The following is a 15,611-nucleotide window of genomic DNA, read 5'->3' as shown; positions in this document are numbered from 1 at the left end:
ATAGAGAGACAGAGAGAGACACACAGAGACAGAGAGACACAGAGAGACAGTGAGAGAAAGAGAGAGAGAGAGAGAGAGAGAGAGAGAGAGACAGAGAGAGAGAGAGAGAGAGAGAGATCCCCTTGTTAACCAAAATTCCACAGACTAAGGAATACTCCCTGGGGTCTGCCTAATATGCCAATAGACCAAAAGTTAGTGCAGTATCTCAGTGTGTTCAAATCAGTGTGCAAGTGGGTAGTGTATGGGTGAGAAGGAAAACAGGGAGAGGAAAAAGAATGAAAAAAATACATTTTATTTGTGAATATTTTGAAACAAGTAAGACCTATGAATTCAAGTAAATTAACCTCCTTAAATAAATCATCTTGATAACTGATAGACTTAATTTTAATAATGTCATCACCACTCAAAAATCTCTACAGACCTTATTTTCCAAATGCTTTCCTGTATCATTTTACAGACCAATCAAGAAGATCCATTCCATCGTTTGTTTTTCAAATCTGTAATTCCAAGCCTGAATTATTCCAAATCAGTTTGGGCTGCTCCTGTAACTGTAATCTACTTTTCAGGAGAGTCTCACACCTTTTCCCACTTGCACTCACCTTCCCTAAGAGCAAGGGGGCAGTACTCATCTTTCCGCTATCTGAACTACTGCTAGATCATTTTCACGCCCAGAGCCTGCCACTTACCACCTCTAAGACTTTCAAGAGATGCCACAGGGGTCAGGGAGGTAGCTCAGGGACAGCACCCTTGCTCAGCACACACAATCAATCCCTGGCACCACCAGAAGGGGTCCCCCAGCACCACCACACGGTTCCCAAAGAAGTGTTCCGGAAATATTAACACCCATGCATGTAGCACAGCCCTGGGTGTGCAACCTCCGGGAGCCTTCCACGGTCAAAGTCCTCTCACGTGCGTTAAACAGCCATCCACGCACACAATCTGCAAGTCTGCAAGTGGCAGATACATACCCAGAGAATCTTTCTAAACCTCTGTGAAGCTATAAAAAAAACCCTAGGAACAAATGCAACAGGAAGGAAAGCACAAAACCCAGTTATCGATTCAGTCTGCCGGGTTGCCCAGCACAGCTGTCCCAATTCTGGCCCACATCTTGTTCCTGATTTGCCCTGTGCTTGGAAGAGCAGCTTGGTCCTCCTCAGTGAATACTTTTTCCTTCGTGGCTCACCACATAGAAAGCTCTCGAGGTACGATGTGGTAAAGCCTTAAAGAAAAGATAAATGAGCAAAAGCAAGAACCCCCGTGAACCCCAGCACTAACTGCAGGCCCCCCAGCGCCAGGCAGCACAAGTCCTTTGCACACCTGATTCCCAACTTCCGTGCTGTTAAAAAGTAACAGAGATACGGATTCAAGTATGTCTGGCCTCTGGTAAAACTCTCTTACCTGGGCAGAAGTGTGAGAATGCCCTCACCCTGGAATGCCCTCCGATATGGAGAGTGGTGAGGCACTCAGGCTTTTGATACTATCTTTTAGTTTGACTACATACTCCCTTAAGACAGGGATAGCCAGGGAATACGTATTTCTCCACTCAGGAGACACAGGACTATATTTACTGCACAGAATTAGTGCACAGTTAAGTTAAATAAGATAAAACGAAGTGCCTGGTGACAGGAAGGGCTCCATAAATGCTAGCTTGTAACAGTTCACAGCAGCTTCTCTCTGAGCAGCTGTTGAGGCCTGTATGCCATAAAATCTAAAAGCACACTTCTTCCCGGGCCATTACTACACATGTTAGGGAAGTAACACGAACGTTTGAGAGCAAGAGTCTCAAATCTCAGAGACTTAAGTCCCGGGAGCTGTCGTACGCAGGCAGCCAATCAGACCACAGCCCCCGCGCTCTACCGTCGAGACTGTTGGCGGAAATGATCACTGTTGGTGAAAACAGACCTCCTTTTAAAAAAGAGGAATAGTTCTTCCAGTGAAATGTCACAACTCCACTCATCCGATCAAAAGACACCCTCCCCAAACTTTCAGAGCTCTTGAATAATTCATGACAATCCTTCAGCTTCTCCTCAGTGGTCCACAACCGGCGAAGAATGGCTGGTATTCTAAGAATCCTTTATAAATGACTCAAATGTGTTTCCTCAGTCACTTTCTCTTCCAACAGATCACCATCCAATTGATTCCTGTATTAAAATGAGCCCAGTAAAAAAGTGTGTGTGAGCGTGTGTGAGTGTGTGTGTGTTGTTATGCAGGGCATGAATACCATGTGCCGTGTGGTATGTTATGTGTCCATGTATGGCATGTGTGTGTGTACTGTGTGAGGTATATGCAGGTATGCACACGTGTGTAATGTACACGTATGCGGTCAGTGTGTCTCTGTGTGGTATGTGTGTTTTGTAGCCTGGTGTGTGTAAGTGATACACGCAGAGTGTATCAGTGTGTGCGTGTCTGTGAAATATAACTCTGTGTGTGGGGTCTACGGGACCTGCGTGTACGCTGTGTATGTGTGATGAACGTGGTGTCTGTGTTGTGTGCGTGTGTGCACCCGTGTGTACGAAGGTCTTCACTGCTTCTGTGTACAAGCACAGACACACAACGCACCGTCTCCTTAGGCCATAAACAGCAGTAAAGTTGAGAGCCACAAAAACTCAGGGACCCCTGTCCAGCTGGGGTCCTAAGAGACGGCCTCCTTGGGAGACCCTAAGGGACGCGTGAGGCTGAGGACCAGCAGAAAGGGTGTGGACAAAAAGGTGAGCTGGGCATAAAGTCTCGGACTGAGGAGGAACGGTGCTCCCTCGGAGAACAGCGGCCGCGCCCCTGGCTGGAGGCTCAGGAATGAACTCGACAGCAAAGCAACGAACGGCTTCAACCTCTGGTACCTCTCTGGGAGCAAGCAGGAGAAGCACGTTTATAACTGCCACCTGTACAGCTCTCTTCAGAAACTCTTCCCGCTAAATACGGCCTTCTCGGGAGGCACAGAGGAAGAAACAGGCCCCCAGCCACTGGCCACCAAACAAGACCCCCTCTGTTCAGCACCAGTGGCCTCCTCGGCCTCCCAGGCGGGACAGCTTCCTGAGGTACACAACATGGGGCAGCAGGCACCACGCGCTCCATCTGGCTTCGTTCCTCGGGCGTAGGAAGCCGGCACCGTTTAGACGGTCTCCAGGGTTCCTCCACGCAGAAGGAAGACACCGGCCTCTTGAGCCATCTCCATTAGTATGCTGAAGAAGGCCACAGAGCGAGGGGTGCGGCTAAGAGATGCCCTTTCCGGCTCAGACACGGGATCAGGTTCCTGATCTCAACTGCGGCCAGCACCGCAGCATCCTCTCCTGCATAACCCGGGGACCATGCGGACAAGCACACAGCCCTTGGGCGGTGCTGCCTGCCATGCTTAGCACTAACACGGTCCAGTGGTCCACACTTTTTACTAAAAATCCCCCTCAAATGCTCCATCATGAGAAGCTAACGTTTCCAATCTTATGCAGGCTTCTCTGTTTGTTCCCCTCGACAGCAGGTAATGGAATCACCACTGGATGCCAGGCCCAAAACAGGGAGATTAGAATGAAAAACAGCTTTAGAATGTGCCAGCTCGGTCCACTTAGGGAGGAACATCCCCTTCTGGAAGTCTTTGAAGGATCACAACATGTAACTCCGCACACATCAAATCCTCCTCCTACAGGAGGCAAACCCTGCAGAGGTTTTTTTCACTTAATTGCATTCCCAGGTCCTGGATTTCTCGGTCTCCTGCAGTCTCTGTGACTTCAGCTTGGGGCTCCTCTTTTGCTCTGCTTCTCTCTTTAAACACCCCCTACCTTTCCACAATCTATAATTACCCTGCAAAGAACAGGATTTGGCCAGGAAGCTGGTGGCAGAAGGAAAGTGTGTGTGTGTGTGTGTGTGTGTGTGAGAGAGAGAGAGAGAGAGAGAAAGTCTTCACAGCCACACAAACCTTTCCAACTGCAGGCATAAGTGTGTGATCTTCAACAGATACAATAAAGAAAAACAACTGGTTATAGCAACTATTTAAAACTAACGAAGACGCACAGACAACAGAATTTAGCCACCTACAGGTGAGACCCATACAGAATCCAGTCCCCTTCGAATCCCTAGGTCTCTCTGGGTGGGCAAGTAGAGTCCACACCTCCAGGTGCTGAAGGGTAACTACTAAACATCTAACTGATCATCTCCATGTTAGTACTAAAAGGCTGGCATATCTCTTTCCATAACCCTAAACCTACCCATTCACTCCCCTAAAAAAATATTACTCTGAGAATTTTCTCTCTTGATGTCTTACAGTTTAAATTTCTGACATTTAGCAAATACCTTATACTTCCCAAAGATGAATTAATCCCAAAGCCTAAAGAATCACTCTTAGAAGCATTCCCTAACAGTGTGGGACTTGTTTTCTCTTTTGCACTGTACAGTTTGGTCATTTCTTCAGCACCTCAGGACTGACGGATTCCCTCACAAGATGCCACCTCCTTCCTCTCTGCCTTAAGACCTGAGAAAGTGTCTTGTCCACAGCTACCGGAAACGAGTAAGTGTGACTCTTCTAGTATCTAAACGTCAAGGTCTGGGGCCCAGAAACACAGGGGAGGGCACAGGGCCAAGATGGACGTGGAGACGGCACGGCCGGCTTTCCCCAGATGGACAGTTGTGGACCACAAAAAGCAGGGACGTGGGCTTGAGCCACAGCACGCGTGTCAGGAACGGCCCTGCTTGAGAAGAAGTAGGAAATAACCCTGGTTTCTTTAATCCAGTTTCTGAACCACTTTGTCTTCAGCAAAACAAGTGAAAGCAGGTCAGCAGCATGGAAATGGGGTCCCCCGGCGTCACAGCCCACGCTGGAAATCAGTGCACACGGAGCATGACAGCCCTGAGGATTTTAGCCTCATGCCTTTGAAATCACGTCTTCAATGGGAATGATTCATAAGCTAAACCCATTCTGCAGCAATGCTATTCTCAGGAGGGATTCCTAAGTGAAAAAAACCTTAGCACAAAGGATTAAGGATGCATTTTACCCTGCAACTTGTGAGCTCAATTCCGCAAACTCGCTGTGCAGTTTCTTATACTCCCCACGCCCTACTCTCCATCCTTGTCAGGTGGACCCAGCCTTCAGGAGAATCACCTAGCCCCCAAGTCTTATAGGGGTCCCTGCAAAAAGCAGGAACAGAGGAAGTGAAGGGGGCCAGCGCTGTCCGAGCACAGGGCTTGTCTGGAGGACAGCCCGACGCTGCAGGGCTCCAGAGCAACAATGTGCGTGGAGGGTGCACCTTCAAATGTCTGCAGGAGTCACAGACGGAAGTTAAGGAGCAGTGTAAGTTCGCACTCACGCTCCGTGTGCCTAAAGCAGAGCCTTCAGTCCGCTGAGAAGCCCCGCCCCGCACACGAGGCCGCCACCATGCGAATATTCTGTGGGGCTCCTCTTCCTGGAGAGCCACTGTGCCATGCACAAGAAATGGGAAGGGCCGGCGGCGGCTCGGTGGGAGAGCGCTTGCCTAGCGTGTGTGAAGCCCTGGGCTGGACCCCTAGCACCAAACAAAAACCACAACAACAAAAATTTTAAAAATGAAGGAAAGTTAAGGGGAAGATGGACAAATCTGTGGAGATCCTTGCTTTCGGAAAGACTGCATTTCATGTGGTGGTGAAATTTACCCGGTGATGCTAGTTCAGACTGTTCAACCCAAGACGGAAAAACTAGAATTGTGAGAAATCATCCTATTTTAAACACTGCGTGAGTTTTTTTCAAACCACTGTGCAAGCCAAACAAAAGTATGTCTGTGAGCTGAATCCGATCCATAAACCAACTTCTTTAAATCTCCGATCTACAGTTCTTTACTTATTCTAAAGAGGCTCCCTCCGCAGAGGCCCTCTCCAGGGTAAACGACTTTTACAACAGGCTCTCTCAGCTAAGCTGTGTTCCAGTCCACAAGGCACAGGATGGTCTCATCACTGATTGCTTTAATTTCTTTCTTTTTCTTTTTTCTTTTCTTTTCCCCAGTCAAGACCAGCCTGAGCCACACAGTAAGACCCTGTCTCAAACAACCAAATTTATAATAATAATTAATTTAAGTAAATAGTAAACTCTTGAGACTTTCCAATTCACCTGTTTTAAAGCTTCTCAAAGATATAACCAACTGCCCAGACATGGCGGTCTCTCTGGCCCAGTGAAGAAGCCCATGGCGCCCAGTCATTTCAGAGAGATCCTGTAGCGCTCGGCAGCCTTACCTCCATAGTGTGGGTCTTGCCTGATGAAGTCTGTCCATATGCAAAAATGGTCCCATTGTAACCTTCAAGGACATCTGCGTGCAAAAAAATGGTTTTAATTAAAAGTAACTCTTTGAACCTGTGCTGGTGCGGGTGCGCTTTTACAATCGGTTTCCAAATGGCCGCCTGTTTCCCACAAAGGATAGGTCAAGTCTGTGTATTCTAAGTAGTACTGTGTGGTCAGCACAGAAATGAGCGCCTCCATCGTCCCAGAGAGGAAAAAAGGGACTCAGACTTCTATACGACGTATTAGTGAAGAGGCAAAAACACCTTCCAGGAACAGTGTCAAAATTAAAGCAGAGACATCATCCAGAAAGCGTTTCCACCGGAATACCTGAGTCTTCCATACATGGATCACTTGGAGGGGGGAGCATTACCCAAGTCCTCAGTTCTAGAGCAAGGTAAAACTAGAATGCACGCCTGATGATTTGAGTCGTGTCAGCCTAAGCCTGGCCCAGGCCCGCCCTCGGGGAGGTTTCTCGTGGGAGCCCCAGCAGAGCTCCCTCAGAACAGACTGAACGGAGGAGGACAGGCCCCTCACTGCACACTGAGCGCACGGTGACAACCCAATCATCCCGGACACCAGCAGAGCCTTGACTTAAATTTAATGCCTCTGTACTTCCATGTCGGTGCTAGCAAGGTGGCCCGGGCCCCTTGGTATCAGGAATTTCTTTTGATCATACAACGAGCACACTTTCCAAACCGCACACAAGGCAGACCAGCTTCCGTTTCACACAGGGGTAAGGGAAAGCATGCAGAGGGGGCTGTTTGCTGCCGCCGAGCTGAAGATTATCAGTGGAAATTCTTTCAAAGCGGCAGAGGTGATTAAAACATACCCCTTCTTGCCTTCCTTCTCATGCACACAAGCATCACGGAAAAAGAAGCAATGCGTGATGAGTACGCCTGACCTCCCATCCTGCACCAGGGTAAAGTCTGCAAGTAGGGGCACAGGGAGGGCTGGGAGAGGAGCCCCACGCGGAGGCGTCCTCAGCGTCAGCGAGAGACGCAACCAGCTCCATCCATCCAGGTCACACTGCGGTGGCAGAAGGAGGAAGCCTCTGAGTTTTAATATGCTGGGTTGTTTCTGTTTTGCTTTGCTGGGTTCTCTAAATGGCTTAAATATACACTGTATTGATCTGAGGTTGCTGGAGTGTGAACTGGGATCAGAAAAGAAAGAGAATTTTCCTTTTTTGTGTTTTTAATCCTAGCAGCCCTATCATGCTATCTCCAGGGAGAGAGGAAGGGAAGCGGGGAGGGAAGGACGGCGGAAGGAGGGAGGGAGGGAGGGAGGGAGGGAGGAAGGGAGGGAAGGAGGGAAGCAGGGAGAGAGAGGATGTTCACACAGATCAGACTCTTCTAGAAACGTTTCCCCTGGTAACAGCAGAAAGCAAGAACTCGAGGAAGTCAACGTCAGGGTTAGAGGTTCACACTTTGGTTTCCATGAAAACGCCAGCTTGTTCAGAGGAAAGATTCCTGGGCCTTACGACAGCGGCCAGAGCGGGGGGAGCAGAGAGCTCCAGACCGCCACACGGATGATATGCTTTAAGGGACCCAAACCAAAGCGGTCCCATCCTTTGGTTGGGCTTTCAACATTGTGTATTCACAACACAAACAACCGCACACGATCGAGATGCTGGCCACAGGCACGACTCAACCTTCTACCTATTAGAAATGAAACACCTCCCACAAACCTCACAGGCCTTCCTCCTCTGTTTGGTGTTTTGTTATTTCCCAGTAGTGGGATTGAACCCACGGTCTCTGCACTGAGCTACAACCCCAGCATTCTTTCTTCCTAACTTTTTTTTTTTGGAGACCTTGTCTCACTAAGTCACTAAGACTGGGCTGGAATTTGAAACTCTCCTGCTTCAGCGTCCCACAGTGCTGGGATTATAGGTGTGCACCGCCAGTCCCAGCTGCCTTCACATTTCAACCTGTGTATAAAGGCCTCTGGGCCCAGGACCAGGTCCTAGGACAAAGATGCCAAGACTGAGGTCTGGCCGTGTGACCCCCTCATCCACCCTGCAAGCGCTCACGCTCCTGGGAGGCCCGAGGGAGGTGGCTGTGGGCAACCTGCTACTCTCCAAAGACCACAGGGCAGAGCCCAGGCCTCGCGGACAGGAGGGACTCCAGGCCACACTTGGTCCTCTGCCGAGAAGCAAGGCGGCAAGCATCTGAACGAGGCCACCCCTCTGTCCACCCCCAGAAGTACAACGCAAGGTCCCACTAACTGCTAGCGGGCAGCTGCTTCCCAAAACCCTGGGTCACATCTAGGAAATGGAGAGCTCTGTGGTCACACGGCTTATTAGGAATAAAGCGCTGATGGGTATGTGGGACTGTACTTGAGAATCCATTTCTCACTGCAGTGTCCTCGGTCAGCACAACTGCTTACTTACTTTCTTTTGAAATTTCTTTCTCAAAAAAAAAAAAAGAACAATGTAAAACCCCATTAGAACTAACTCTGGTTGGCCTTTAAAGTATTCACAATCATATTACAATGAATACATTGTTGGAGAACCTCTCTCATGGTCAAGGCTGCAGGGCTGATGTTGCCCTCTATCTAGAAGATAACATAAAAGAAAAGACACAGCTCTTTGAACCCAAGGGTCGCTATTTTCTTCCAACTCCGGGTTCTGGGAACTTGTTTTTACAGTCCGTTGTGTTTGTAGTGGGGAGGAGAGGCAGGGGAAGTCGCCCCGAGAGAGCCGCCTCTGACAGGAGAGGAGGGAACGCAGAGCGTGCTGGGAGCAGGTGACCCAGGCCAGGCTCCATGCGGCGCGGAGCCACACCCCGCCCCAGAAACAGCCCTCAGAAGGGGCTTTCATCGCACCAAACACAGGCAGTTCCTGGGCCTGAGGAATGCATTTGTTTCAGAGTCTCTGCTGAAACAGAATGGCTGTTTCTCCAGGCTGGCCACACTCGGCCTGACAGGACGTTCTTTGTAATGGGGTCTGGCGTGATGTGATCAAACTCCACCACACAGTCCCCCGCACCCCATAAACCCAGCACAAGTCCATCTGGCAGCCAGGCAAAACCCAGGGAGCTCTCACTGCAGGTGCCACGTACCCTCCCACCTCTCAAGAAAGCGGGAGAGCCGAGGATCCTTGAAAATCCTCGCTGCCTCCTGCTGCAGCGCTCAGAAGCCTGGGGTGCATGCCGGGTTCCGCGGCGCTCCGAGTCCTCCAGTGTTCCTAAGGAGGCTGCTGCGGCCTCCTACCACCGCTCCAGGCAAACAGCGGCCTCTCAGCACACCAAGACCTCCGGCAACATCGGCTGACGGGCCACCCTCAGCTTGGAGCCTCAGCCTTTCACCAGCCCGCCACCCACTCCCGCTGTCCACGGCAACACAGCACGGAGGCACTCCATCTGGCGAGCAAGGCTGCGCACAGCCGGCCTGATGGCAGCCTCGTGCCGGGCCAAGACGCACCGCTCCCGAGCAGGAGCCCACCGCAGGGCGGGCAGGCCGCCAGGGCCACAGGGCTCCGCCGTTCTCTTCCCTTCGCTCTCCACGCGCCTTTTCCTACCCTTGCCTTTTTCAATGCTTTCACATGGCCTGACAGAAAAGGAACGACCGATAAAATAATTATTTTATGGTGGTTTTCAAATGCGCCTATGGGTCCACCAGGAAAGCAGCCAGGGCAGTTCTGAAGGACTTATTAGCAAAGCCGGGCTGCGGCCAGGTGACTTCCACTCTCTGAGTGTCCGAATCCTCTTTAGTTTGATGGTATTAATAATGCTCACACCTTGTGAAGATTTAAGATGCAATTAGACAAGGTACACAGCGTGCACACGACAAAGAACAGCTTTGAAAGTCCATTTCTTCTTAAGAGCCATGTAACAATAACACAGAGCTGAGTGTACATCCTCCGAGGCTTAAAGCTTCCGGGCCCACCAGACCTACATACAAGGTCCGGGGCTCTCCACCAAACTCAGATCCAGCCTCGGCTCTGCAGCCCCAGCTACCGCCAAGCTGCTCTGCAGCTGCGCCACGGAAGCTGCCCAGGCGCCACGGAATCTGTGTCTGTATGCTTTCGCTGTTCTTCCTGCTCTTACGGCCCTGCTGTATCCTGCGCTACTCAGGGCCCACCGTTCCGAGCAGCCTTCCTAACTCTCCACACCCGCTCCCCACCCGGCAAAAGGCCGTGCACAGCGTCCCTCTTCTGTGCCCCCAGCCTCTTCCATATGCCCATCTTACGGCGCACACTGCCACGTGTATAATCATGCATGCACCTGCCTCTCCCTGCACTCAAAAGCCCCCTGCACACAGCCCTATGTCGCTTGTTGACCCCAGTTCCTGGCAGTGCTGCCACATGGGTAGTGCTTACTATTACTTGCATAAATAATGACTGAAGTCCAGAGAGATCAGAACATCAGCAACTATCTTCTCTAACACCTGGACAGTCTACCTCTAGTTAATCTGGAAGGCCTAAGTGGCTTTTGCAGGCCGGGCCACATTGACTAGGACTTCAACAACAGCATCCAGGGGCTGGGGATTTAGCTCAGCGGCAAAAGCGCTTGCCTGGCAAGTGCAAGGTCGTGAGTTCGGTTCCTGGTACCGCAGAAAAAAAAAAAAAAAAAAAAAAAAAAAACAAAAAAACAACAGCATCCGGTAACTGTGGTGTTTAATTCTCGGCTTTTCCACAGGAGCCGAGAGCCCCACAGCACTACTCAGTTGTGCATATCCACGAGGCCTACAACCTTTTCTTAAAGCAGTGGAGAATCCTATGTGTTCAAGCAAAATTTAGAAGGGACTGTTGAAGATGCGAAGACTCTACAACCCCAAATATTAAAAAGTCCAGTCAAGTCATAGCGAATAAAAAGCCAGCCTCAAAATCCTTAGGGGTTTGGACAGGCGGGAAAGGAAGGTTCACCAGTCCGCCACATTACTGCAAGTCAGGGGACCATGGTAACCTTCAAAATTAATCAACTGATTCAAGTCTCAGCCTCTAGGGGTAAAAAGCAGCCCCTCCAGTCATGACTTCAGTAGAGCTCTGCGGGGTCCAGCTTCCTCAGCAACACTCGGTCATGCACTCCAAGGGTGTCTTGCTTTTATACCTACATTGTACGTGTGGATGCGGAAATACACGCCACACCCCTCACTCCAGCTTTCGTGGATATTTTTAAAAATCCAATCCAGACCCCGTCATACCCTAACCATTTCTTTTCAATGGATAATAAGGTATTCTTTGCTCCTAACAAGTGAGTATGCTCATGTTATATTTATGGTGCCCTGGAAATGCCTATTTATCATAGCATGTCAGGGCCTGATTTTATCCTAAGTGGTTTTCTTTGTGGCTTACTATCTACGTAGGGTCTCAAAGTAACCATTAGGTCATACCTTCACAAGGCATTCCTGGGGACTGTCTATCTCTGTTTTTTAATTATTGTTTAAACTGATCCATAAAAACACTAAAAATGTATATATTAATGGGATGGAACTGGCATTGCATACTATAGAAAGATCCAAAACTTAAGAGGGGCCCAAATACCTAGTGAATAAAGACTCAAAGGTATTACTGTTGTTTGTTAGTGACAGGAGTTTTTTAATGGAATGTATTCACTCCTAATTAAGTCAGGTTAGAGGGGCTGGGATGTATTTAAATGGCCTTCATGCTCAGCACTGCATGCGGTAAATACTATTTGCTTCTGATAATGAAAGAGGAGAAAAAAAGGAAACGTGGCACATATGTGATTAATCTTGCTGCAGTAAAATATGAATAAGCCCAATATGACAGAGGAAGGAGGGCTGAGGAGCAGCAAACCAAGAAGAAAGGCTGTAAAAACAGAGAGAAAATGTGTTTAAATAGAGAGATGGAAAAGAGTAAAAGTAAAGAGAACCCAAATTCAGGCATAATTTTTTCTCTTCAGCTTTCTGTCATAACCGCACTGTGAAGACCTTCAAATTTAATTGATGTCTGCAGCAAGAGTGTGAATAACCATACATCTCAGCAAGGAACACTGAATACTGACGCGAGTCTCCCACGCAGGTGGCCAGGGTCAGAATTAATCTACCAGATGGACGCAGGGCTGATTTTCATGAATTTCAAATAGGTTAGCCAGCTTAGCCTCTGAAAACAAGCAAATCTAAAACAGCAAGGTATTTTCTGTTTTTGTTTCTTCCGTTTGCTTTTTAACTCCAAAACCATCTACAGAAGTGGCAGCACTGTAGCCCTACAAAGTGCAACTGCCACAGCATTCAAATTCGATGGCAAGAGTGTGCCCATGAAAAGCCAAAGAGCAAGAGAGGCCCCCAGCTCCGTCCAGATGGCGGGCTCTGCCGAGGCAAGCGCCAACCTGCCCCTGCTTTGGAGGGGCAAGGTAGAGCAATGTGTAAATTGTTTCATCTCCCTGCTGTGATGTTGACACAAATCCTGAGGGCCAAGGCCAGTCCCAGAGAAAAGAGCCAATCTCTGCGACACAAAAGCAGGCTTGAAGCTACCTGTTTGGAGGAACAAATGTCAGGGTCTGGGTAGGATGGCTGGACGAGGGCTGGACGGGACGACAATTACGGAACGCTGATGAGGGCGAACAGCTCAGTAATGAGCAGGCTGACATGACTTTATGACACTAGAAAATTCCTTCGTGACAAGAATTTTCCACACTTAAAACTTCCTTCAGAGAGACAGTCATAAAAAGGAGACAGATGCACAAAATAAATCAGCTAAAGATGTACAACTGGAGCCACCGAAAGTATTTTCACCTTCAAAGGAAAAAAACATTCAATACCTGTAGTATTTTAAAACCATTACAGAAACAGTGTGACCACAGCTTACCCTGCTTTTAAGCTTTTAAGGGACAGAAAAACTCCACCAAAATAAAGCAAGCAAGCAGGTAGCAAGAGACTCAATAACTTGACTGACGCCTCAGCAAACCAAGGCCAGAGCACAGGCTGTAATTCCGTGTTTCTAATTGGTAGGCCTCTGCTTACAGCCAAGGCGCATTGATTCCTCGGCTGCAAATATCACTTCATGTTTTCCATTACTCTGAAAGGCCCAGGAGGAAATAAAGAAACAGCACTTACCTTTGACAATTTGCTTCGCACACGCATTGTAAACCTGCTCTTGGGTCGTATTGGGCGGCAGCACTCTGTCAAAGACATACGGCTTCCCTTGCTGAAAGAGACAGACAAAAGAAAGAAATGGGTGGAGAGAGCACATTAGAAGCCGGAACAAAAAGCATGAATATGAGTAGTTAGACCACAGACACCAAATCACCAGCCCCACTCTTCAAAGGCAGCTCCTCATCTCACCAGGACTCTGGCAGTGTGCAGCACACACGCACTGCACATACGTATACTGTGGGCTGAGAATCTGAGAGAAAAAACAGATTCTTAAACTTGAATCTCTTTTTTTGATGAAGGGTAGGCTGACTCTTCATTCATTTGTTTGAATGTGTATTCGCTGAAAGCTTACACAGGACTGGGTGACAAACGAACAAGACAATGTCCTGCCCTTGTGAATGGTTCAAGCGAGTGCAGCGGAGAGCTAATAAGAAAGCAAACACGGGAAAATGCAAAAGGCCCAGGTGAAAAAATGAAGGGACAAAGGGATGACGGATTGGGCAAGGAAGGCTTTCCCGAATAAGTCTCAGCTAAGTGGCTCTTGAAAGAATCAGAAAGACAGAGGCTCGGGATGAACTGTGAAGAACATTCCAGGCAGAAGTATAAGCAGAGAGCAAGAGGCCAGGTGTGTTCAAAACACGGAAGGGAACTACAGGTTGAAGTCAGCAAGGAAAACAGAAACCAGTCCACGTAGGGCGCTGCCAGCCAAGGTCAGACGCCTGGGTTTTATTTAATGGGAAGACAAGAACAGGTTTGAAAAGCTGCTCTTCATAGACAGTACTATTGCTTTTTGTCCCAAACAATTCAAGTATTTGAGGCTTCTGAGACAAAGGGGGCCCTTCTGTGCAGCAAAACAAGAGATCCCTACACACACACACACACACACACACACACGCACACACACACACACACGGGGTCTTGGGATCTGGCTAGATGCCGCACCACACACAGTTCAAGAAAACAACCAGCAAAGGAGAAAGAGAAAAAGCTCTCCCACAGCGCTATGTGACCCTGGCAGTCAATCAATATTCAGTAAGGAGCTAGTAAGTGTTTTCACGCCAGGCAGTGCTGAGCACTGCGGACGGTGGTAGGTAAGACACAGGTCCAAATGGCACTTCCTCTCCACCAACACTGCCCACGCCTGCATCCCCACCCACCAGCTGGGCTTTCACCTTCCTTTCCCTAAATGGCAGAAGAGACAGGGAAGACAAGGGAGGACAGAAGAAAGTCAAAAGCCTCCTTCACTCCACCCACCCGCACATCCTACAAGTGGCCCTAAACACGGGGAATCACCCAAGGAAGGTCTGACTCCTTGAAAAGGTAACTGCCGTGAGGGTCCAAGCACATGCCTGTTACGTCCTGTAACCTTCACACACGGTGAGCGCAGAGCTGTCAGGCTGGCTTACTGGCTGACTCATTCATCACTATGAGTAGAGTCGAATGGAGGTGAAGTACCATGCTTTAGGCTTAAGGCTTGAATACTAGTCTTTGAAAATGGAATTAAGCAAACCAGGTAAATGACCTACTTGCAGAATTTTCAAGTACCATAAAACTTTGTTTTAACGCACAGCAGTAGAACCAGGGTCGTTCTGCTAAAATTACGGAAAGGCAACATTTTCTGATGTTTTACTACCAGCTTTGTTTCCTTCTGCAGTAAACCAGGTATTCAGTGGAACAATCGAATAAATATTTCTCAACGCTATCCACTGCCAGGTCTCAGCCTACTTCATGCCCAATAATCTCATCTAGCCATAAAGTACAGCTACGCACCAGTAGGCTCAGAGGTAACAATAAGCATTTACAGAGTTGGCCTGAGTATGTGTCATCCATCAAAACTTCTGGGAAGTAAAGGCAGCTTGGCTTAATTTAAGACTCACCATTTTTCCAAACTTAACAGGAGTTACCAAAAAATAAATAAATAAATCAGCTCATTTACAGTGCAGTCCTGCTTTGGCTTTTAAGGAAAATGTACTTAAGCCCTGCCTCTTTGGCGCCCGGAAGGAGGGCCCCCTGCGCACAGGGAGCCATGGGCGGGGAGCGCCGGTCTTCCGACTGGCTCACTCCCTGCCTCATAGGCGTCCGGAAGGAGGGCCCCCGCGCATGGGGAGCCACGGGCTGGGAGCCACGGTCTTCCAGCCGGCTCGCTCCCTGCCTTGTAGGTGCCCAGAAGGAGGGCCCCCTGGTGCAGGGAGAGCCATGCGGCGGTGAGCGCTGTTGCATGCTGGCCCTCAGGCCAGCCACCACCTCTCAATTGAGAACCACCATGACACAGAGAAACAATGACACAATTGGCCCACCATGCACCAGCTGCAGATGCCCACCCACGGAC

General features: G+C 49.1%; 1 protein-coding gene across 1 annotated transcript in view; it reads right to left on the bottom strand.

Annotated features, from left to right (window-relative positions):
• The window catches only part of Kif5c (kinesin family member 5C), a gene marked incomplete at its 5' end in the record, with an annotated part of 99,160 nt that extends 85,826 nt beyond the window's left edge, over nt 1-13,334 (bottom strand). Inside the window, 2 exon segments of the mRNA XM_013517505.1 lie at nt 6,187-6,260; nt 13,244-13,334. Of these exon segments, the coding sequence (XP_013372959.1) occupies nt 6,187-6,260; nt 13,244-13,334 (165 nt within the window).
• Between the last annotated feature and the right edge of the window lie 2,277 nt (nt 13,335-15,611).

This window comes from Chinchilla lanigera, unplaced genomic scaffold (assembly GCF_000276665.1).
Source record: "Chinchilla lanigera isolate Chin_1 unplaced genomic scaffold, ChiLan1.0 scaffold00039, whole genome shotgun sequence".
Classification (NCBI taxonomy): Eukaryota; Metazoa; Chordata; class Mammalia; order Rodentia; family Chinchillidae; genus Chinchilla; species Chinchilla lanigera.
This window is presented reverse-complemented; position numbering and strand designations above follow the sequence as displayed.